The 21,911-nt window shown below is 46.1% G+C and overlaps 1 protein-coding gene across 2 annotated transcripts in view; it reads left to right on the plus strand.

Annotated features, from left to right (window-relative positions):
• The window catches only part of Pex14 (peroxisomal biogenesis factor 14), a 141,546-nt gene that overhangs the window by 12,176 nt on the left and 107,459 nt on the right, over positions 1-21,911 (plus strand). The window contains exon 2 of one of the 2 annotated variants that reach the window (XM_038333695.1): positions 9,066-9,113. The exons of the other annotated variant lie outside the window; for it this stretch is intronic. Within the exon in view, the coding sequence (XP_038189623.1) occupies positions 9,066-9,113 (48 nt within the window). The remainder of the gene's footprint in view (positions 1-9,065; positions 9,114-21,911) is intronic. 2 annotated transcript variants of the gene reach the window in all.

Raw genomic sequence — 21,911 nt, forward strand, 5'->3', positions numbered from 1 at the left:
CACATGCTTACATATACACACATGCAGACTCAGATATGGAAAATGTAATTAAAAAAAAAGTCATTGAAAGTTAGAACATGGGACTGGAGAGATGGCTCAGTGGTTAAGAGCACTGACTGCTCTTTCCAGAGGTCCCAGGTTCAAGCCCCAGCATTCACATGGCGCTTACAACTGTCTGTAACTCCAAGATGACACCCACACACAGACATACACACAGGCAAAACACTAATACACATAAATTAAAAGTAAATTTAAAAAAGTCATTTATTCTCCCCCTCCCCTTTCTGTTCCCCTTCCTGGTCCCCTCCCTCCCTCCCCCTTTTCCCCCTCCCCTCCCCTCTCCAGGATCTTTGTAGTGCAGGCTGTCTTTGAGCTTTCTGTGTAGTAAAGTCTGGTCTTGAACTCTCTGGTCCCCCTGCCTTCACCTGGAATGATGTAGTGTGAAGCGGCGGGGCTGCGTTCACCGCAACCCGCCGCCGGCTAGCTTTACACCCGAAATAATTACACGGAACTGTATTCTTTTAAACACTGCCTGGCCCATTATCTGTTAGCCTCTTATTGGCTAATTCTCACATCTTGCTTTAACCCATATTTAGTAATCTGGGAGCACCACGAGTTGTGGCTTACCAGGAGAGATCTTAACCTGCGTCCATCTCAGAGAGGAGCACATGGGACTCACTATCGTGGGAACTGCCTGAAGCGTCTCTCCAACTCTACTTCCTTGTTCCCACAATTCTGTTCTGTCTACTCCACCTACCTAATTTTCTGTTCTAAAAGGGCCAAGGCAGTTTTCTTTATTAATTAAACCAATGAAAAGAAACATAGACAGATAACTCTCCTCCATCAGAATGACTAGCCTTTGAGCACCATGCCGAACAGAGGGTTTTGATGGGATGCTGGCTTTTGTAAATTTTACCTCTACTGTTGTGAATTTTATGTTCAGGAATCTGGACTTTTTGTTGTTTGTTTTATTCTTGAGACAGGGTTTCTCTGTGTTAGCCTTGGCTATCCATTGAACTCACTCTGTAGACCAGGCTGGTCTCAAACTCATAGAGATCTGCCTGCCTGCCTTCTGCCTCCCGAGTGCTGGAATGGGTGTGCGCCACCACCATCCAGCAATTTTGTATATTTTTTAAAAATGATGAATTTACTATGGATTCTATTTAGTGTGTGTATGTGTTTGTATGTGTGGAGGGTCAGAGGACTTGCAGGAGTCGGTTTCTCTCCTTCTGCCCTGCAGTATGGAAATCGAGCTCAGGTTGCCAGGGCTGGTAGCGAGCATCCTTTCCCACCGAGCTACCTCAGTTGTCGTCTTTGGTGGCGTTTTTCTTGTTTGTTTGAAACAGGGTTCTTGCTATTGTAGCTTAGGCTGCCTTGAACTAGGATCTGTCTGTTGGCTCCTTGAATGGTAGTATTACAGGTGTGGGACACACTAGGCTGGATTTGTGGTCATTAAAGAAATGTTGGGGGCTGGAGAGATGGCTCAGAGGTTAAGAGCATTGCCTGCTCTTCCAAAGGTCCTGAGTTCAATTCCCAGCAACCACATGGTGGCTCACAACCATCTGTAATGGGGTCTGGTGCCCTCTTCTGGCCTGCAGGCATACACACAGACAGAATATTGTATACATAATAAATAGATAAATATTTTTAAAAAAGGAATGTTGGGCTTTGTTCTGAAGGGGAGGTTGTGTTTCTTTCAAGTCCTGCTCTCCTCCTCTTCCTCCTCTTTGTCTCTTTCTTTGCCTAAATGGATTTGTGTGCTGGAATCAAGCCCAGAAGAGGGTATCAGGTGCCCTCTTTAATTGCTCTGCCTAGTCTTTTGAAGGCTGGTGTCTCCTAACCCTGTGCTGGAAAGCAGCAAGCCCCAGTGATCCTTCTGTCTGTCTCTGTCCCCTCAGAGCTGGGGTTACAAGTCTTTGTGCACCTGACTTGTTACAAGCGTGATTGTACATGTGCTCTTAACCACCGAGACATCGCCCCGGCCCCTTAAATCCTTCTTTTAAGGTTTGTTAGAGTAACCTTTGCTCTGGGAATAGCTTGAACAGCATCCCTGCCCCTGGATGAAGATTTTTCAGCGGGGGAGGAGGCGGAACTTTTTAATATAAAAATAAATTTAAAAAAAAAAGATTTTTCAGGTGTCTACTGGAATTCCCTGAGTAAGCAGGGCAGTGTATTGTGACCAACTTGGGTCCAGAGCCTGTGAGCACCCGAGAGCTCTCATGGCTCATGTCTCACCTTTTTTTCCCACCTTCGTGGTGGACTTTCAACCACATGTGTGCACAGATTGTAGTGACGAACAAAGTTTCAAAGGAAACCCCATGTGGATGTTCTGGAACTTTCTTTCTGGCAAAGCTTCTTTGGAACTCGCCCCTGCCTGCTTTCGTCTGTCTTGGGGCCTCCCTGAAATCTGGTCTCTGACTCCTCAGCACACTAAGACTGCCATGCTGTGACTGGGCTTCCTCTCTCTGTCTGAAGAGTGCCCCATGGCGGGAAGCCAGGGTGGTGTCAGGGCACAGACCCTTGGTGGTGGTCTGTTTCTATCGCAGGAGCATATTTCTGCAAGCATCCCACCTGTGGGAGACTAAACCCGAGTCTCCCTGGTACTCCATCGCAGCTGGAAGTGGAGAGCAAAGGGCCTGGCCGATAGGATCGTTTATCTCCTCCTCTTGAATAGATGTGCAGAATCATTCCCACGGTGAGGCAACTGAGGCTCAGCTTGGCTGAGCAGCCCGCCCAGTCACTCAGCTGTTAGTGCCCAAGTTTGCACAAGCCCTTTCCATATGCCACACTGCCTCAGGAGAGTTTGTGGATTGACTCTTCTTTCCAGCAAAGGGCTGTTTGTTTATATGGACCGGCTTAGTACGCATGCACAGTGACACTGACTTACACTCACAGAACTTGGAGGTTCTCCCACTGCTCAAGTTCATGAACCCTTTGCGGTGGCCTTTGCTGTGCAGTGAGGTGAGCACTTGGCAAGCTTCCCAGCAGGGGAAGGTCACCCGTCCACAGCAGGGGTGATGGCACACCTTTGTCTCTGTCGTGCTACAGCTTCCCTCTCTTCCACTGTGCTCTTTTTAATTTTATTTATTTATTTATTTATTTGTGGTTTTTCGAGACAGGGTTTCTTTGTAGCTTTGAATCCTGTCTTGGAACTAACTCTTGTAGACTAGGCTGGCCTCTAACTCACGGAGATCTGCCTGCTTCTGCCTCCCTAGTGCTGGGATTAAAGGCATGCGCCACCACCGCCCGGCAGCTCTTTTTATCTTAATTTTTTTTTAACTTAAAATATTTGTGTGTGTGTGTGTGTGTGTGTGTGTGTGCATGTGTGTGCATGCACATGCTCATGTCTGCATATAGATGTGTGCATGTTGAGGCCAGAGATCCACCATGGGTGTTACTGTTCAGGAGAACAACATCTTGATTTTTTTTTTTTTTTTTTTTTTTTTTTTTTTTTTTTTTTTTTTTTTTTTTTTTTTTGAGATCAAGTCTCCCACTAGGTTAGGCTAGGCTGGGTGGCCAGTGAGTCCTAGTAGACAGGATTGAATTCTCCTGCCTCCACCTCCCCAGCACTAGGATTATAAACCCACACCACCACAATCAGGTCTTTTACTTGAGTTCAGGTGATGAAACTCAGTGCCTCAGACTTGAGCATCAAACATGTTACTGACCTAGCCATCTCCCCAGGCCCCTAACTTTTGCTTATTGAAACATGGTCTTATGTAGCCCAGACGCCTCAAATTCAATATGGCAGATGAGGTGGCCTTGAACCCCCTGATCCTCCTGCCCCCCACCTTTCAGGTGCTGGGATTGATATACATAGATCATCATATCCTGCTAACTTAACTTTTTTTTTTATATTTACTTATTTATTATGTATACAATATTCTGTCTGTGTGTATGCCTTCAGGCCAGAAGGGGGCACCAAACCCCATTACAGATGGTTGTGAGCCACCATGTGGTTGCTGGGAATTGAAACTCAGGACCTTTTTGGAAGAGCAGGCAGTGCTCTTAACCTCTGAGCCATCTCTCCAGCCCCTAACTTAACTTTTAATTATAGTTAATGAATCAATTTGGAGACAGGGTCTTATTATGTAGTCCTTGCTAGTATAGAACTGGCTATGTAGATCAGGCTAACCTCAAATTTCATAGACTATACTTACTTACCTTTGCCTCTTGCGTTACTGGGATTAAAGCATGTGCTACACCCAACTATCTCCCCCAAGACGGGGTTTCTCTGTGTAGTACTGGCTGTCCTGGAACTTGCTTCTGTTAGACCAGCCTGGCCTCAAACTGCCTGCCTCTGCCTCCCCAAGTGCTGGGATTAAAGGTGTGTGCCACCACTGTCCAGCTATACCTAACTATTTTTTATTTTTCTTTTCTTTTTTGCTTTTTCGAGACAGGGTTTCTCTGTAGCTTTGGAGCCTGTTCTGGAATTCGCTCCGTAGACCAGGCTGGCCCTTGAACTCACAAAAGATCACCTGCCTCTGCCTCCTAAGTGCTGGGATTAAAGGTGTGCACCACCACTGCCCGGCTACCCAGCTATTTTTAAATAGTGTTTGTGTATGTGTGTGTGTCTGGAGGGGGCTGTGCGTGTGTACAACTTGCTTGAGTTTATTTTCTCCCTCCACCATGTGGGTCTGTGGGTCTCAGGTCTCCAGGCTTGTCAGTAAGCACCTTTACCTGGGTCTTCAGGCATGGCGGCCAGTGTCTTTACTCTGCCGTCTCACTGACCCCCATTTTTCGTATTTTTTTAAGCCCTCTTAATCCTTTGCTTTCTTCCCATCCCAGCACCCCCATTCTGACCTCTAAGGGTCCTGAGTTGGGTTCACAAGAGCCTCCTTCTTAAACCCCTGCTGTAGACCTCATTCGGTGGGTTATAAGCCTTCTCTCTCTTTCGTTTAAAGCTGTGGATATTTTGAAGAGTTCCAGAGTCAAGTTAGAATTTAGTGTATAAGGGGCTGGAGAGATGGCTCAGTGGTTAAGAGCACTCCCTGCTCTTCCAGAGGTCCTGAGTTCAATTCCCAGCAACCACATGGTGGCTCACAACCATCTGTAATGAGGTCTGGTGCTAACTGGCTAACTGTATACATAATAAATAAATAATAATAAAAAACTTAAAAAAAAGAATTTAGTGTATAGGGATCTTTTTCAGACTAACTGTCACTTAAAGTGGTAGATCTGGGGCAGGTATTAAAAACATTGGACATTTTGCAAAGATGGAACTAGGCTGGGTCAGTCCAGTTTGGGCAGGCTGTGAACTGCTCTGCTCTTTGCTCATCTTCCAAGTGCTACCTGGAGTGGGAGTTAAGATGGGAGGCTGCCTGCCTGCCTGTGTGAAGAAGTGAGAGTGGTCAGGATTCCCCAAGGGTTCAGAGGGTGTTTGGGGTAGAATAGTTTTGTACTGGCTGCTTGTCCTTAAATGCCAGTGGAGCGCTGGAGTCAGAAGGGCCTTCACATGTGTCTGAATGTCCTTTGGGAGTGACACTGTCCCGTAACAGATAACTGTGGTCCACAACATCAAAGGAAGGGTCACATTCTTTTTTGGTTCTGGGGAAAGATACAGCCCTGGTTGGTGCTTGCTTCCTTTGGGCTTGTATATACCAAGTAGTTCCTTTGTTTTAATTATTTAAGTAAAGAATTTTAGTATAGGCATAATGGTGTACACCTATAATCCCAGTATTTGGTAGAGGCAGGAGGAGGATCATGAGTTTCAGGTCTGCCTGGGCTACATAGTGAGACTATCCAAAGAAATAACGGGGGGTGGGGGGGAGGGCAGGTGGTGGTGGCACGCACCTTTAATCCCAGCACCTAGAGACAGAGGTAGGTAGGTATACCTCTGTGAGTTCGAACCCACCCTGGTCTACACAGTGAGTTCCAAGGCAGTCAGGACTATACAGAAAAACCGCCGAGAGGGGTGGTGGGCGGGGGAGAGAAGGGGAGAGAGACGGCTTAAATACTAAAGATGTTTGTGTTCAATTTAAACTTTTATGTATGTATGTGTGTGCATGTGCCTGCGCTCCCACACACTTGCATGTGGAGGTTAGAGGATAGCTGTGGGAGTTGGTTCTTTCTATTGTGTGGGTTCTGGGGATTGAACTCAGGTCTTGAGGTGTGGCGGCAAATGCCTTATTTGCTGAACCACATCACTGGTGTGTGTTTTGTCTGGTCAAATAGGCTACGTTATTACTTATGGGGTAGCATTAAATTAAGGCTGCTGCTTAATGAAATATGATTGAAACAATTTGATTATTTCATTTAGTTAGGCATGTGCAAATCCCTATGATACTACTGCTTGATGAGTTATGTGACCTCCTTTGCTTTCCTTTCTTCTGCACAGCTAGTGTGAGAATTAAGTGAAGAAGCTAAGTGAATGTTAGCACTCAGAGTTAGTATCTGCCAGTTTCATTGAAGGAAGCATTCGGGAGGATGAGCTGGATGTGTAATCCACTGCGAGCTAGTGACTTAGAAACTTGTTTGTTTATTGAGAATTGACCTTAGGGCCTGACCGGCACAGTGAACTTCACCCTGGTCCCTTTGCTCTCCTTCTCCTCCCCTCCCCTCCCCTGTCCCTTGTCTTCCCCGCCCCTTTTCTTGACTCCTCCCCCTCCCCCCACTTTTTCTTTTTGAGACAGGGTCTCATGCTGTATTGACTTAGAAGTTGGCCTCTAATTCATAAGCTTCTGTTTTAGCCTCCTGATGCTGGGATTACCAACTTGGCCATCTCATTTAGTTTCTTTGTTTAAAAGTGTTTAAGTCAGGCTTGGTGGTGCACACCTTTAATCCCATGCAAAGGCAGGTAGTTTGAGGCCAGCCTGTTCTACAGAACTTGTTCCAGGACAGCCAGGGCTATTGACTACACAGACAAACCCTGTCTCAAAAATAAAAAAGGTTAACGTTTTGTTTACTTATCTGTGTATGAGTATATGCCTGTATGTATGCCTGTGTACTACATGTGTCTGTGGTGCACTTGGAGGCCAGAGGAGGACATTGGATCCCCTGAAACTGGAGTTGCAGGTAGTTGTGAGATGCCATGTGGATGCTGGGAACTAAATCCTGGTCCTCTGCAAGAACAGTCAGCGTTCTTAACCACTGAGCCATCTCTCCAGCCCCTCAGCTTCTTTTCTTGGTGCTATATGAGCGTGTAATGGGGAAAACTGGCCTGATCAAGGATGCCTTAGAAAGAATTCCATCCTGAGGAAGTGCCGTAGCTGGCTCTGCAGGGGGTTCACGTGTCTGGGAGGAGAGGAAGGCACAACCTGTGCAAAGTCCCTTGAAAGAAAGCACAAGCTGTGGCTGTGTGGACAGAGCTTGAGTTCAGCACCACGTGAGACCTGAGATGTGGTTAGGATAGATGTGAGGCTTCCAAGACTGCACCGAGGAGTTTTTTCTTGTCTTCTGAGAGCAGTGAGAAGCTATTGATGATGTTGCTTATGGGGGTGGGTGAGTGAGTAAGTAAGGGGGGCTGATTGAGTTTTCCTTTATAATGGTTTGCTTTTTGTGTTGTGGAAAGTGAGTTGGAAGAAAACCAGCACGAATCCAGGTAAGCTGATTAGAAAGCATTTACAGTGGTCCAGGCAAAGGATTCTGGAAGCTTGGACCAAAGTGATGGCAGGAGAGATAAATAGAAGTTGAGGGTTGACTCCATGGCTGTTTAGAAGGGAGGACTGGCAGGAGGGGAGAGGGGACCTTTAGGGAGGGGAGCACTCGAGGAAGGCAGTCCAGCAGTGCTGGAGGAGGGGTCGATGGTGGAGTCAGGGCAGTCTGTCTTGAAGGTCTAAGGGCAGCAGGAAGGAGGTCAGGGATCTCTGACTCAGAGATCTAAATGTGTGAGCTTTTGGTGTCTGGGAGCCTGGGAAGATGGCAGGGGGAAGAGAAAGGTCACTCAGGTATGAGGATTTACCTCCAGTTATAGTTACATGCTGCCTGCCCTTCTGGTCTTGGGATGGTAGAACTCTTAGGATGGGGCTCTGGGTGGAGAGAGGGATCAGAGCCTTCATCCAGCAGAGGCCTCAGCACTGTGTCAGGTGCCTTCTTTGTGGTGGCAGGCAGCTGTGAAGTGACAGTCGTTAGGACTCTCCTGATCATAGGAGACCTGGAACAGGACGTCTGATTAGCTGGGAGGGTTTGGAGGCCAGCTCCTGGGACATTCACATTAGCTGCACTTGTCTGGACATTATCTGTAGAAACTTGGCGATTGACTCTAACATCAGTAACAATAAGCTGGCCGCAGCTTGCTCAGACAGGCTGCTAGTCATCCCTTCTGGAGCTGTTCTTGCCTCACCCTACTCTGAATTTTGGCCGGTGCAGTAACAGGTCGAAGGTGTGAGAGAAAGGCTGTGGGAATAGATGGGAGCCTGGCCATCTGGTCACAGTGCTGTTTGCTTGCTCATGGATTTCTCTCTCAGACCGTCACTAGATCATTTCCATGAAAGACTTAACCCTAGTGCGGGTTCTTTGTGATGGGCAGTCCTGAACCAGCGTAGTGGCTTGTGGTGGTATGTTTGTGGGATGTCCCTTTGATCCCAGCACTTGGGAGGTTGAGGCAAGAGGACCAGGAGTTCAGAGTTGCACTCAGTTACACAGTGAGTTTGAAGTCAGCATTGGTTACTTGGAGACCCTAACACAGACACAAAACAACCCAAGGAAAGCAGCACTTGGCTCCAGGTAGAGAAAAACCCGTAGTATGGGTAGCTAATGCCCCCCTGTGGCTGCCTGTGGTTCTGCACGTTCTCTCTGCTCTGTAGTTCACTCTAGCTGTGGGAAGGAGGTAAGAAGAAATGGTAGGTTCCCCCTTAGGCCTTTCTCTGGTCTTTATTTTGTCATGGCCCCGTCCCCTTGCTTACATCTGATCCTAAAGTCCTCCTGGGCAAAAGCAAGCCCTGGTTGTGAGGGGCCATGACAGTGAACCCACAGTCTCTGCATTTCCTGGCAAATTTTGTCATATAGCAGCCCATGAAGAATAGAGAAAGACTTGGGTGCAGTGCTTGGAAGCAGCACACCTTTGTTTTTCTGATGTCCATTGGGTGGCACTGTGAGCTTAGTTTTGTTTTTGTTTTTCTTTGCAGCCAAGCTCTTCTCCGGGAAGTGAAAATGTGGTGCCCCGAGAGCCACTGGTAAGTGCGATCGCTGTGTGAATGTAAGGGAGCTTGACGACCCGACCCCTCCCAGCAGCATCCCAGTACATGTTCCCTACAGACGCCATGTCCCTGACTCTGGCCTCTGACTTGTGTTTAGTGGAAGGAATTAGCAAGACCTCTTTGTCTTTTTCTGGAACTGAAAGCACTGGAGCCCTGCAGCACTTTGCTTGCTGCTGATTGGCAGAACTAGAGTGACACCTGAGGTTTCTGTGTGTCGGCTTCCGGTCGTCAGAGACTCAAACAGCCGCTCTGTTTCTCAGTGAAGAAGAAGGGGTCTGGTCTGGTCAGTGGTTGCTTGTGATAGGCATCATCCGTAGTATCCTAGACTCTGACAGGAAAGAGGCCTACTGAGTGCTGAAGGGCTTTTTCTTTTCCTCCGTTTTCTTTTCTTAAACAAGGAGGATCACACTCTATAACCCAGTCTATCCTTGAACTCACTAAGCAGCCTATGCTGGCCTCAGGCTCACAACAGTTCTTCCGCTAGAGCCAGCTTCACAAGTGCTGGACTAAGAAGGCGAATGCCACTACATTCAGCTAAGTCACTCTCTTTGCAGAGTGTTTTTGCTTAGTGGTCTGAGCCAGAGTCCCTGTCGCCTGCCCTGTTCTCACTGTTTGGCATTTCAGGACTTGATGTAAATCCTGTGGGCTGGGTAGTAAGACCGGTTCTGTACAAACCAGATCAGTTTTAGGGGTGCGCCAGCCTTTGGTTTAACTTTGCCAAGCCGTTCCTCTCTCGGAGTGGTGGTGACTGGTGAGCACAGGGCACAGTGCCAGGCTTTGTCTCCGCAGCCCGTGTATTGCAGTCGTCCCTGCTTTCCCACTCTTCTCCTGGCCGAGTTGGAGGGATGATGTGAAGGCCTGGGCTGGTATGAACAGGTCCAGGTTCTAGCATGTTTTGAGGCTTTCTAGGCAGCGGGTTGGATGGATCCGGCTGTGGTGCAGCTAGGCCCAGAGGACACAAGTACCTCTGAGACTTTTCGTGTCACCTTTTGTCACCAGTCATGGGCTCACATATCAACATTTCTGCGTACCTCTTCCACTCTGTCGGTATTGCCTGTCCCTTCCTAGGATGCTTCACAGTGCCAGGCGTAAGCGTGTCCTCTGTGGGCTGCTTCCAAACCCTTCAGACTGAAGTCCGGACTGAGCACAGTGGTCTTTTTATCCCTACTACCATGGGCTTGTTTGAAACTTTCTGATTTGGCTCTCTATCCTAAGAAGTGAGGACAGGCCGTCTTTTGGGGATACAACTGAAAAAGCTCTTTGGCAGCCCAGAGTGTCTTACATTGGCTAACTCCTGAGATTGGGGAGCCCCGCAGGCCTGTGCTGTGTGGGGTTCTGAACGTGGCTTCTTCTGCTGCACAGTGCATCTGCCTGTTGGTTGGTTATGTTATTTCTTTCTTTCCTGGGAGCCCCCGAGCAGTCTTCAAACCCTGGTAGCCTGTGATCGTCCAGAGTTCACACTCATTCTCTCCAGGCCAACGCTACAATTACCTTATATTTAATTAATATTTTTTTCTCCTCTTTACGTACTTACTGCATAATTGCTCAGAGGAAAGAAAACACATAGCAGCAATTTATATATATATAAAAAAAACAATAATTAAAAAAAAACCCGAAATAAACTCCCATCTCATTTGGGCTGATCCTGTGAGTTGGGTAATTAGGGCCCTATTAAAAGGTAGACCCTTTCTCCTTCCCCCCCTTTTTTTATTAATTTTTTTATATTAAACTCCCACAGTCTCTCAGTCATGCCCTTATTGCTTTTGGCCAGCCATTTGCAGCAGCCTGATTAAATGAGGGCACCAGCCGAGTTGTATGGTCTTGTGTGAGCAACTCCTTCCTCTTGGGAATGGTGGCAGGAGGGTGGTAGGCAGAGGAGCCCACAGAAGGCTTGCTTTTGGGGCAAGCCATGGGCACAGATTGAGTAGCAAGAGAGCTCTTGGCTGCTGTGGACTGGTTCGTGACTGGCTAGGTGACCATCCTAGGGTGCTGGACAAGTGGGGAGCAGCTCAGGCCCACAGCTTAGTGCACAGGGCTGTGGTTGGGAAGCACTCAGTGCTCAGCTCCTTGGGCAGGGAGGGAGGCTGTGCAAGCCCACTATGTCGGCTGCTTCTTGAGTGCTTAACTGCAGCACTGGAGAATAGACAATTACAAAATCAAACTGGCCTTGTTTTTAAGTAATTCATGTATTTTATTTGGGGGAAAAAAGGCATTTGTGTACATAAAACAATTAGCGAAAAGGGAGCACTGTCTGTAATTTTAGAAAGCAGCACAAAGTTGGGTATAATTTGGGCTGAGCTGCCTGCCTGGCTGGGAGTCGGAGAGGGCGCCTCATTCAGAGAAGGGGGAGGGTTGTCAGTGGGAGCTTAGGGATAGTTTCTGAGGTATCTGAAGCTAGGTCTTGAGGACTATGATGATAAAATTATGTTTATTTTTAACTCATTGTAATGTTTCCTCCCAAGACAGAGTTTCATTATGTACTTCTGGCTGTCCTGGACTCACTCTGTAGACAGGCAGGCCTTGAACTCAGAGATCCACCTGCCTCTGCCTCCCTAGTCCTGGGATTAAAGGCGTGTGCTATTATGCCCCAGCTTGCTTGTGAATTTTGTACAAAATTCCTTAGTGGTTGTTTTCTGGGCTCTGCGCTGGAAGGATTAAGCACAAGATGCTGAAGGCAGATAATTTGGTTTTTCAGAACTAGATGATCATTAGGGCTGTGCTTGTAGCTTAGTTGGTAGCCTGTCATGCGTGAAGCCTTGGGTTCCATCCCCAGTACGACGTGAAACAGGAGAGGTGGTGTATGCCTGTAATCCTAGCACTTGGGAGGTGAAGTTCAAGGTAAAGTTGTTCTTAGCTACATAGTAAGTTTGAAGCCAGTTTGGGCTAAATAAGACCTTGTCTTAAACAAAACAAAACAATAAACAAATCGCCACTATTAAAAAAACCCTAGATGGTCATCTTAAAAATGGATTTATCTTTTATTTGGGGCATGTGCATGCGTGCACGCACATGTGTGCGTGTGTGAATGTGGACATGCTTTAGCACTGCTTGTGCTCTGTACTACAGAGGTCAGCTTGGGAAGCTGGTTCTCCCCGCCTGCTGCGGCTCTGGGGAGTAAACTCAGGTTGTCAGTCTGTGTGACAAGCGCTACTCGTTACCTGTTGAGCCCTCTTGCTAAATCCCAGATGATCATTTTGAAGTAAACTTTTTCCTTGTTAAAAACTACAGTTCAGGCCTGGGTGTGGTGGCACACACCTTCAGTCCCAGCCAGCACTCGAGAGGCAGAGGCAGGTGGATCTTGTGAGTTCCAGGACAGCAGAGTTGCTTCTCTTTCTCCACTCTGAGTTCTGCGGTGGAGTCTGGCTTGCGTGGAAAGCACTTTTACCCACTGAGCTGTCTCCCTTGTCCCAAGGGAGGAAATGTTGACAGCCCTCAGATGTGTTGGAACAGCCTGTGGATCTCCTGTTGAGCCAGGACTCTGGCCATGCATGTATGCCCATTCTGGGGCTCAGACAGATCCCGCGTCTGGTTCCCTGGACTTCTCTGAGAGTTGTTGAACACACGGCACACACTTGTGATCTCAGCGTGAGACCATGGCCAGCCTTGGACTGTGGCGAGCGCCTATGCATGGACACTCAGTGGTAGAGACTTGTCTGCATATGTGATGCAGAACGACCGAGCCCCTGGCATAGCTCAGCTCTCGTCTTGCCTGGATGCTGAAACTAGGCTTGGGTACCTGAGATTTCCTTTTAGTCATCTGATTGCTGGCTGTTTGAAGTGATAAATATGGTTTAGTTTGCATATTGCTCATTTGCCTCCCCTGTCTCTCAATACCCAGCAGCATCATTGCTTCCCTGCTTTACACAGGCCCTGCTTGGTTCAACTAGAGTTTCAGCTTCTTGCTCTTGGACACCAAATTCTCTCTACTGGGTGAGTTTCCTGCTGTCTTTGCTGCTTCTGTCTGTAGGTCTAAGGGTTTTCCATTTATTTGTTTCTTTTGATACAGTGTCTGCCTCTGTAGTTAAGGCTATATCCTTAGCTGGCCTCCTCCTGCCCCTGTCTCCTGAGTGCTGGGACTACAGGCGTGGATTACCCACTCTGCTGTTTTTGCTTTTGATCCTTGTTCTCTGCATCTTTCCTCCAAAATAATCCAAAGAGGATAGTAAATTTCTACTTTGTCAGCTTTTCTAGCTTAAAACTTTTTTTTTAAATTTAAGACGGAATCTCTGTATAATCAACCATACCTGGCCTGAGACTTGCTGTTTAGACCAGGAGAGGCTCAAACTCACAAAGATCTGCCTTCCTCTGCTTACTGAGTGTTGGAATTAAAGATATGCTAGAAGCTCAGCTCTTCTCCCCACCCTTCAATGTGTATGTACTTATATGCGTCTACCATGTATGTGCCCGGTGCTTGAGGAAACCAGAAGGGGGTGCTAGATCTTTTGAAACTGGAGTTACAGAAGTTGTGATCTGCTATGTGGATGGCTGGGAACGGAATCTGGGTCCTCTGCAAGAACAGCAAGTGCTCTTAACCACCAGACTACCTCTCCAGCTCCTTCTCTTTGTTTTTGAAACCAGACAGGTGAATCTCTGTGAGTTTGAGGCCAGCCTGGTCTACAGAGTGAGTTCCAGGACAGTCTCCAAAGCTACAGAGAAACCCAGTCTTGAAAAACAAACAAACAAACAAACAAACAAACAAACAAACAGACCATAACTATTTTGGTGAATCTAGGGAGCCAGCCAGTACTGTGAGCTTTTCTTTAAGAATGGCTATGGCTGCTGCCTGTCTTATCCATCTCTAGGGTATTTCTGACAGTCTGCCTTGGGGTCGCGTCTTTTGCAGTCTCTGTGGTTGGAATACCCTGCTGCTGTACTAGTTGGCAGGGTCAGCGGGGATCGGTGGTTCTTATTTTTTACTTATCAGAACATTTTGAAGGTTGACATTCATATGCTCAATACGTTTCTTGGTGCATACTCATGTATGCATGTGTGTACATGTGTATGTATAATAGCATAACAAATGTAGACATATTATAAAATTCAGATATTCTGTGGGAAAACTTGGTGGGGGTGGAAGCATTAAGGTGATCTCACTCAATAATCTCGGCTGGTCTGAAACTCATTATGTAGCCCAGGTTGGGCCTTGAACTAATGGCAATTCTCCTGCCTCAGTTAAAGTGCTAGAATTATAGGTATATCCCACCATGATGTGGGAGAGTCTTCTGTTTGAGTTGATTTCATTGGCTAATAAAGAAACTGCCTGGCCCATTTGATAGACCGCCCCTTAGGTGGGTGGAGTAGACAGAACAGGAAGAGGAAGTGAGGTAGAAGGATCAGTTAGATGCCACGCCTCTCCTAAGTTAGTCAGACCGCCATGCCTCTCCTCAGAGAGAGAAGCCAGACATGATGAAGCTCCAGCCCAAGATGGAAGTACGCTAGAATCTTTCCGGTAGGACACCACTTTGTGGTGCTACACAGATTATTAGAAATGGGTTAAAGCAAGATGTGAGAAAGAGGCAGAAAATAATAGGCCAGGCAGTGTTTAAAAGAATACAATTTGTGTGATGTTATTTCGCGTGTTAAGCTAGCCAGGAGGCAGAAAGCTGGGCGGCGGGAACGCAGCCCGCAGCTCCACACTACAGAATGGCACCCAACGTGGATAACTGAATCCACAGAAAGCTTGAGAAAGCTTGGGAAAGAATAGAGTAAAGCATGGCTTCTTGGTAGCAGCAATTTCTCGGGTCTGAACGTGTGTTTTTCGGTTTTAGCCATAGCCAAAAAAAAAAAAAAGCTATGCTGTTTAAAAATGCCGGCTTTCTGGGCTGTCCTGCCAGTGCAAACTCTGACTCTTTGAGGCAGGAGGGGCCGGCTACAGAGAGAGAGGACTTGAGTGTTGTCTGTGGACATACTTTTGCAGCTTGCTTGCTGGCAGGGACCATGAAACGCCATAGAGTTGTGGCCATAAACATGGCTACAGCCGGTACCTCTGCCATGAGGCTGGAAAGCTAAGGAATGGGCTGGATCTAGCTGTCAAAGCCACGGCTTCAGTCTTACCGATATTGTTTGGTAAATTAAAGACTCATGTGGTCACAAAAGAGAGATATACAGTAAAAGAAAGATTCAAAGTCGAAGAAAACATCAAAATGGTTTACAATGTGTTGAAAATATATGCAGGCTAAAGGTGACAGTTCTTAAAATTAAAAAGAAGGAAGTAGTATTTTGTGGTGGTACACACCTTTAATCCCAACACTTGGGAGACAGAAATTGACCTCTATGACTTCAAGGTGTGGTAGCACACACCTTTAATCCGAATGCCTGGGAGGCAGAGACAGACAGATCTCTGTGTGTTCAAGGTGTTGTAACACACACCTTTAATCCCAGCACTTCGGAAGCAGAGACAGTGGATCTCTGAGAGTTCAAGGACAGCCCTGGTCTAAAGAGTTATCCCAGGCCAAAGATATACAGAGAACCTGTCTCAAAAAAGTAAAAGTAAAAATAAATGAAATAGAGGTTAAAATAAAGCCACACAAAGATGGAAAATACACAGAAAATCTTGATACTGTATGCTATTATGCTCTCGTTGAATTGTTTAAATGCTGAGGAAGGAGCAACAGCTGCTAAAAGATATTTGTTTATAAATGCTGCTGAACTAATCCAACATAGATATTTTGAAAATACCTTGACTTCAGAATTTGGATCTAAGGATATGATACTTTGGAAAGAGATTCTTTTGTTTTTACAGAAATGAGACCCTATGGATTGCTTCTATCCCAATATGGTATGATAGACCACGGCCCTCCTGAAAGGTTGCTCGTGAACACCTTCAGAAAATTACTTCACCCAACTGATGCCTGAGATGAACCTGGCACACAGGTTACACCATGAAAGACCTAATTAACAGCGTCCCCATTCAGCAGGAAGCAGTTTGGAGAGAAATAACTGCGCCCATTTTCCCAAATATTGTTTATAAATGTTCTTTTACATTTAAAGGGGGATATAATATGGAGATGAGTAATTTGCATTGATATGGATTTGGCTTTAGTGATTTAAATTTAAGGTCAATTTTGTTATATGTATATGTATTTCTGATACTGATTAATGTATTGTGATTGTGTAGTTCATTGAAAAATGTAATGTATATAGGTTGTTAATGGATAGTTATCAATATTAGTAAAACTTGTAGTTATGTTAGTTAGATTTTCTAGCTATATAGAGATTTATTTAAGTTACATAGGCATTCTTCATATCTTTCAAAGACTACAGAATATCGCATTTTAGATGTTTTAATAACTTAAGGCTTTTCATGACAATGAGACACATCAGCTCCTGGCAGCACCAATCTACTTCAAGAGGAAGATGGGCATCGAAGAGGATCCTTATGGAGTTTGATAGCCACTTGGGCAAGAAACTGCTCTTGCCTGGACTGTTGGCAGAAACTGGACACAAAGAACCCAACGAGAGAGGACTGTTGAACTTGCCTAAATGTGAGATGATTCTTTGGGGTTCCTAATTCAAGAAAGAGTCTGCGAGACATTCTGAAGGACACAGCAGATAGTGACTGAACTACCTTGAAATTTCCTGATCATGGAAATGTCTGCTGGAAACTATGGGCCTGTAGGCTGAAGATGGATGCCCCAACAGTACAAAAGAACTTTGGGTGACTGTCCAGGCAGTGAGATGTCTCTGTCATTTCTAGAGTTTTGGAAGTAGCTTACTTCTTGTTCACCTAGGTAATATTGTGTCCTTCTGGAGTCGCTGATGGAGTTGAAGAATAGATAGATAGTTATAGTTGTTTTCCTTTGTTATGATAAAATATAAAGTAGATATAAATATTATAACTAATTCTTACTTGATAACTGTTTTGTTATATGTAATTTTACTATGTTAAAGTTAAACCTTTCTTTTATTGTTTAAACAGAAAAAGGGGAAATGATGTGGGAGAGTCTTCTGTTTGAGTTGATTTCATTGGCTAATAAAGAAACTGCCTGGCCCATTTGATAGACCGCCCCTTAGGTGGGTGGAGTAGACAGAACAGGAAGAGGAAGTGAGGTAGAAGGATCAGTTAGATGCCACGCCTCTCCTAAGTTAGTCAGACCGCCATGCCTCTCCTCAGAGAGAGAAGCCAGACATGATGAAGCTCCAGCCCAAGATGGAAGTACGCTAGAATCTTTCCGGTAGGACACCACTTTGTGGTGCTACACAGATTATTAGAAATGGGTTAAAGCAAGATGTGAGAAAGAGGCAGAAAATAATAGGCCAGGCAGGTGTTTAAAAGAATACAATTTGTGTGATGTTATTTCGCGTGTTAAGCTAGCCAGGAGGCAGAAAGCTGGGCGGCGGGAACACAGCCCGCAGCTCCACACTACACCACCATACCTGGCATATATTTGTTTTTGTTACATTTGCAAAAGTGTTTTACACATATGAGTAATGAAACCAGAAATGCGGGAATCTCAGGAAGTTGTCATTCTTTCCAGGAAGGTAGTGAACATGGCAGAGTTTACATATTGGCTTGTCACTTGTTGCTTGCCTTTTTCTTGTACAGGAACCTCTGTCAGAATGTAGTGAGTAGGGATGACACTAGACAGATAGTGCAAAATCCATTGCTTTGTTTTTGTAAGAGATGGGATTATATTGCCCAGGCTGCCCTTGTTCTTATGGTTCCTTGGCCCTAGCTGTCTGACTGGCAGAACTGCTACTGGCTGTATTTGCTGCTGAGAAACTCGGGAACAAGACCACATGTAAAGCGTTTGCGGATGGGGCTCTCTCTCAGGGCCTCTTGATGGGGAGGCTGTCACTATGTGATGAGCCAGGATAGGAAGACATGCTGGCTTCCCTCCTTTCCCAGGCTTCTCTCCTAAGTAGTCTAAAACCTTTAGTGAGGAAAATGTACCCTTTTACCACTAATGTTCACACAGAGCAGCTCCGGGTGGGGGAGGTGCCGGTGCTTCCTTCTTCCTGACAGGTCTAGGAGGAACACTGGTTAGCTCTAAAGGCTGAAATGGATGAACTGGAAACAGCCTCATTCCATTTCTGGGTGGCTCTAATCTCCAGGCCACTTACTGATTTTGAAATTACTGCCTCTTCCTGCTCCATCCTTCCTATTATAGTCTGAGGAGGTTTATGGAAAAGGCTAGGCGGTGCCCTTCAGTTGTTTCCTCTTTCAGGTAGATGAGGAGGTTGTTTTTTTCAGTTTGGAGGTATTCTTTTACAAATAATTATTAGATGAATCAAAACTCTTGGGGTAATAATTAGAGAAATGGCATTGAGACAGTTTTCACCTTTGTTTATGCTTTAGCTTCCTGGCTTTTCATGGTTCTATTTTGTGTTTGCTGTGGCTCCTGTAAGGAGAGGCCTTACTCTGGAGATCACTGAACAGCGTTCTTATTTCAGAGCTGTGGGATCCATGGCTGGAGCGGTTGTATGTTTTTCTGAGCATACTAAGGGAGGTTTGTTTTTAATCTAGTCCCGACGCATTCTTTAAGAAGGACGCCTGTGGCCTGTGCTCCTGGAGCCGTGGCTATTTCTCAGCTGTTCAGTAGTGCTGCTGAAGGTGGGCTCCATGCCTCTTACTGGGGCAGAGGACATTCCAAAAATGCTTTTCCTTTGTTTAAAGTTGATCATTATCATACTTGAAAAATTGTTATATATAAATATCTTTTCGTGTGGCCTGTAGGGTGGCAAACAGAACTCATAGAGCCCTCTGAAGAGCACTGAACACACTGTTCTTAGGACAGCTGTGTGCCCCACGTTTCCAGGATAATTTCCATTTAAAAATGTTTGAGCCCATTGTCAAACTATACAGACTGATTGGGCTTGAAAAATATGTCCCATAGTTAATCCCCTGTGCGTGGTGCAGAGCTGCAGGAAGATAAAGTGGTGCTTGGGAGAAGGACGTGTCTGCCGCCCTTCCCTCTTCCCTCCCAGCTCTCCTTTCTTTTATGGTTTGTAGTTATAACCAAGATTTATGCTTGTTGCTCCACAAATCTTCGCTCTGCCATTATGAGTTTGTCCGAGCAGGCTCGAGATGGGCTGACATTGAGTGATTCTGGAGGTAAATCTATCTAGGGGCACCCCTTGACAGTTAGAGGCAGAGAGGGGCTAACACATGGCCCCCAGTGGAGCGTGTTGAGGATGCATTGCCCTGTCGAGAAGATGCTTGCATTGCCACCTTTGAGACCTCTTGCCTGGAAGTCCCCGAGGCTGCAGCTCCTGTCTACAGTCGGGTGATGCTCAGAGTGTTCCTTTTGCCAAGGGATCTTCCAGGAGGCCTCACTGTTGGTGTCCGCTGTGACTCAGCCAGGCCCACAGTGAAGGGGATCTTTGGGTTAGGGCCTCTTTTTCTAGCCTTGTGTAACCAGGAGTTAGTACCAACAGAATCCAGCTCGCAAGTTGACTGTCTAAATGCTTTCCTACTTTTCCATACTTCACTGGAAGTGGATTTTGGAGATGAGGAATAAACATTGACTTAACAGTTCTTCCCCTTTTCCTGTATTTTCCTTTTCCAGCTTTTGGTCTTATGTGTCGTCTCCGTCTCCTCCTTTCTCCTCCTCCCTCCTTCTTCCTCCTCCTCCTCTTCCTCCTTCCTCCTCCTCCTTCCTCCTCTTTCCTCTTCCTTTTACTTCTTCCTTTCCTCTTACTTCTTCCTCCTTCTTTCTCTTCCTCCTCCTCCTCCTTCCTCCTCCTTCCTCCTCCTTCCTCTTCCTTCTTCCTCCTCCTCCTCCTTCCTCCTCCTTCCTCCTCCTTCTTATTCCTCTTCTTCCTCCTCCTCCTCCTCCTGCTGCTGCTGCTGCAATAGGGTCTTACTTCATAGTCCAGGCTGTCTTTGAACTTGTGATTCTCCTGACTCAGTTTCCCATCATACCTGGCTTTTTTGCATGTACATTAAAAATATTTTTTTGCATTTATTTATGTTTGTGTGTGTACATATGATTTGCCATGGCACGCATGTGGAGCTTGAACTTGTCATTCATTCTTGGTGGCAAATGTCTTCACTTTGGGCCTGTATGTACTTTTGAGAACTGCTACCGATCTCTTGTGAAATAAAGTAGGGTACTCTAAACGTGTATTTCTTTAAAAGTGTCAAGAGCTTCTTCTGACGGCCTATAACTCAGTGGTTCTCAAACTGTGAATCTTGGTCCCTCAGTGGGTGTTGAATGACCCTTTCACAGGGTCACCTAAGACCATCAGAAAACAGATATTTGCATTACAGTTCATAACAGTAGCAAAATTACAGTTATGAAGTAGCAATGAAAAAAATTTTGTTGTCGGGGTTACCATAACATGAGGGTATTAAAGGGTCACAGCATTAGGAAGGTTAAGAACCACTCTTTTCAGGCCTCCAGAACCTCATCTCCTGACCAGGATTTTCATGATGCAGGCTGGCCAGCCGATCCCATTTTCTTCCTTACACTGACGTCGGCCAGTTTCTAGACCTCCCCTGCCAGGTGTGCTTCTTATTGAGCAGTGCTGTCTCGTTAACTATGATGCCAACAGGGGAGACAAAGTGAAGAGGATTCTATGGGAGTGATACATTCTGTAAAGACTAACTTGACCAAAATTTTCTGTTAAAAATTCAGTTATGTGTGTGGTGAATGTGAACTAAGAAGATTGCCATCAAATTCAGCCTGGGACAATAAACACAAGGCTGAGACCATACAGATCCAGACAAACTCATGCTGCAGTTGCTTTTGTAATGTCTGTAGGTTCTTGCTTTGCTTTAGAAATGTGGAGGGTGTGTTGTGGGTGGGGTTTATTCAGGAGAAAGATGTCTGGGAACTTCAGTCTGTGGGCCCACACTCAAAGGAAAGGTCTTGGCTCCACATCAAAAGATTAGTGAATGACTGTACATTTATAGATTTTCAGTTAGTATAAAATGTTCAAGGTAAGTAGAGTAGGCTCCATTTTTAATGATTCTTCAATTTAACTGAAAAAGTTTCTTTTATTAACTGAGCAATTATTATCTCTGATCTCATCGGCCAAGAGGGCTACTGTGTATGTAGTTCTGTGTATGCAGTTCTGTGTATGCAGTTCTGTGGCCTCAGTGCTTGTTTCTTTATTTTCATCTGGTTCAAGTCTCACACCCTGGTGAGGATTACCCTTCTCGTTTTTCTAGTGAGGGACCTGAAGCCCAGGGCAATCAGACCTCCAGAGTGAGTGCAGTGGGCTGAGATTCAAAGTCTCAGGTGCTCTTGCTGAACTTGAGTGGATGGGAGCTGCAGATCTGGGCACAGTGTTGACTGGCGTGGTGCGGTGCGGCTCAGACAGGCTGTGGCTGTGGCAGGGGCTGCCTGCTACTCTGTGCTTGCTGAGAAGCTGTTGCCTTACTGTGTTCTCCCTGGTTGGAGTCTTCTGTGTGCATCTTCACTGTTGGAAAGGCACCTATTAATTTATCACAGGTGATGTGCGCCTCCTCAGGCTTGGAGGAGGCGTCTGCACCCATGTACCTCACTAATGACAGGTTATGAGATCGAGGGAGATAATAGGATCTTTTCATCTGGTGTCTCTGCGGAAGCTGCTACATCTCAGGTAGCTTCTAGGGGGCAGCAGCTGCCTGTTATTCCATCTCTTGCTGGCAGAGTGAAGGTTGGGCGAGCGAGCGGTTTGCTTTCTGACTCCAGGTCCTCCGGGAGTCACTGGAATCCACCTAAGTAAAAGAAACTCGATATCCAGGGCCCCATTTCTCCTTTCTCTGCCCCTCAGGTGAATCCTTTATCTGACCCCATCAGCTTCCAGGCGTTTCCCCTGTCAGTTAGTGCAGTGGCCTTCATTATC

Source organism: Arvicola amphibius, chromosome 6 (assembly GCF_903992535.2).
Source record: "Arvicola amphibius chromosome 6, mArvAmp1.2, whole genome shotgun sequence".
Taxonomy (NCBI): domain Eukaryota; kingdom Metazoa; phylum Chordata; class Mammalia; order Rodentia; family Cricetidae; genus Arvicola; species Arvicola amphibius.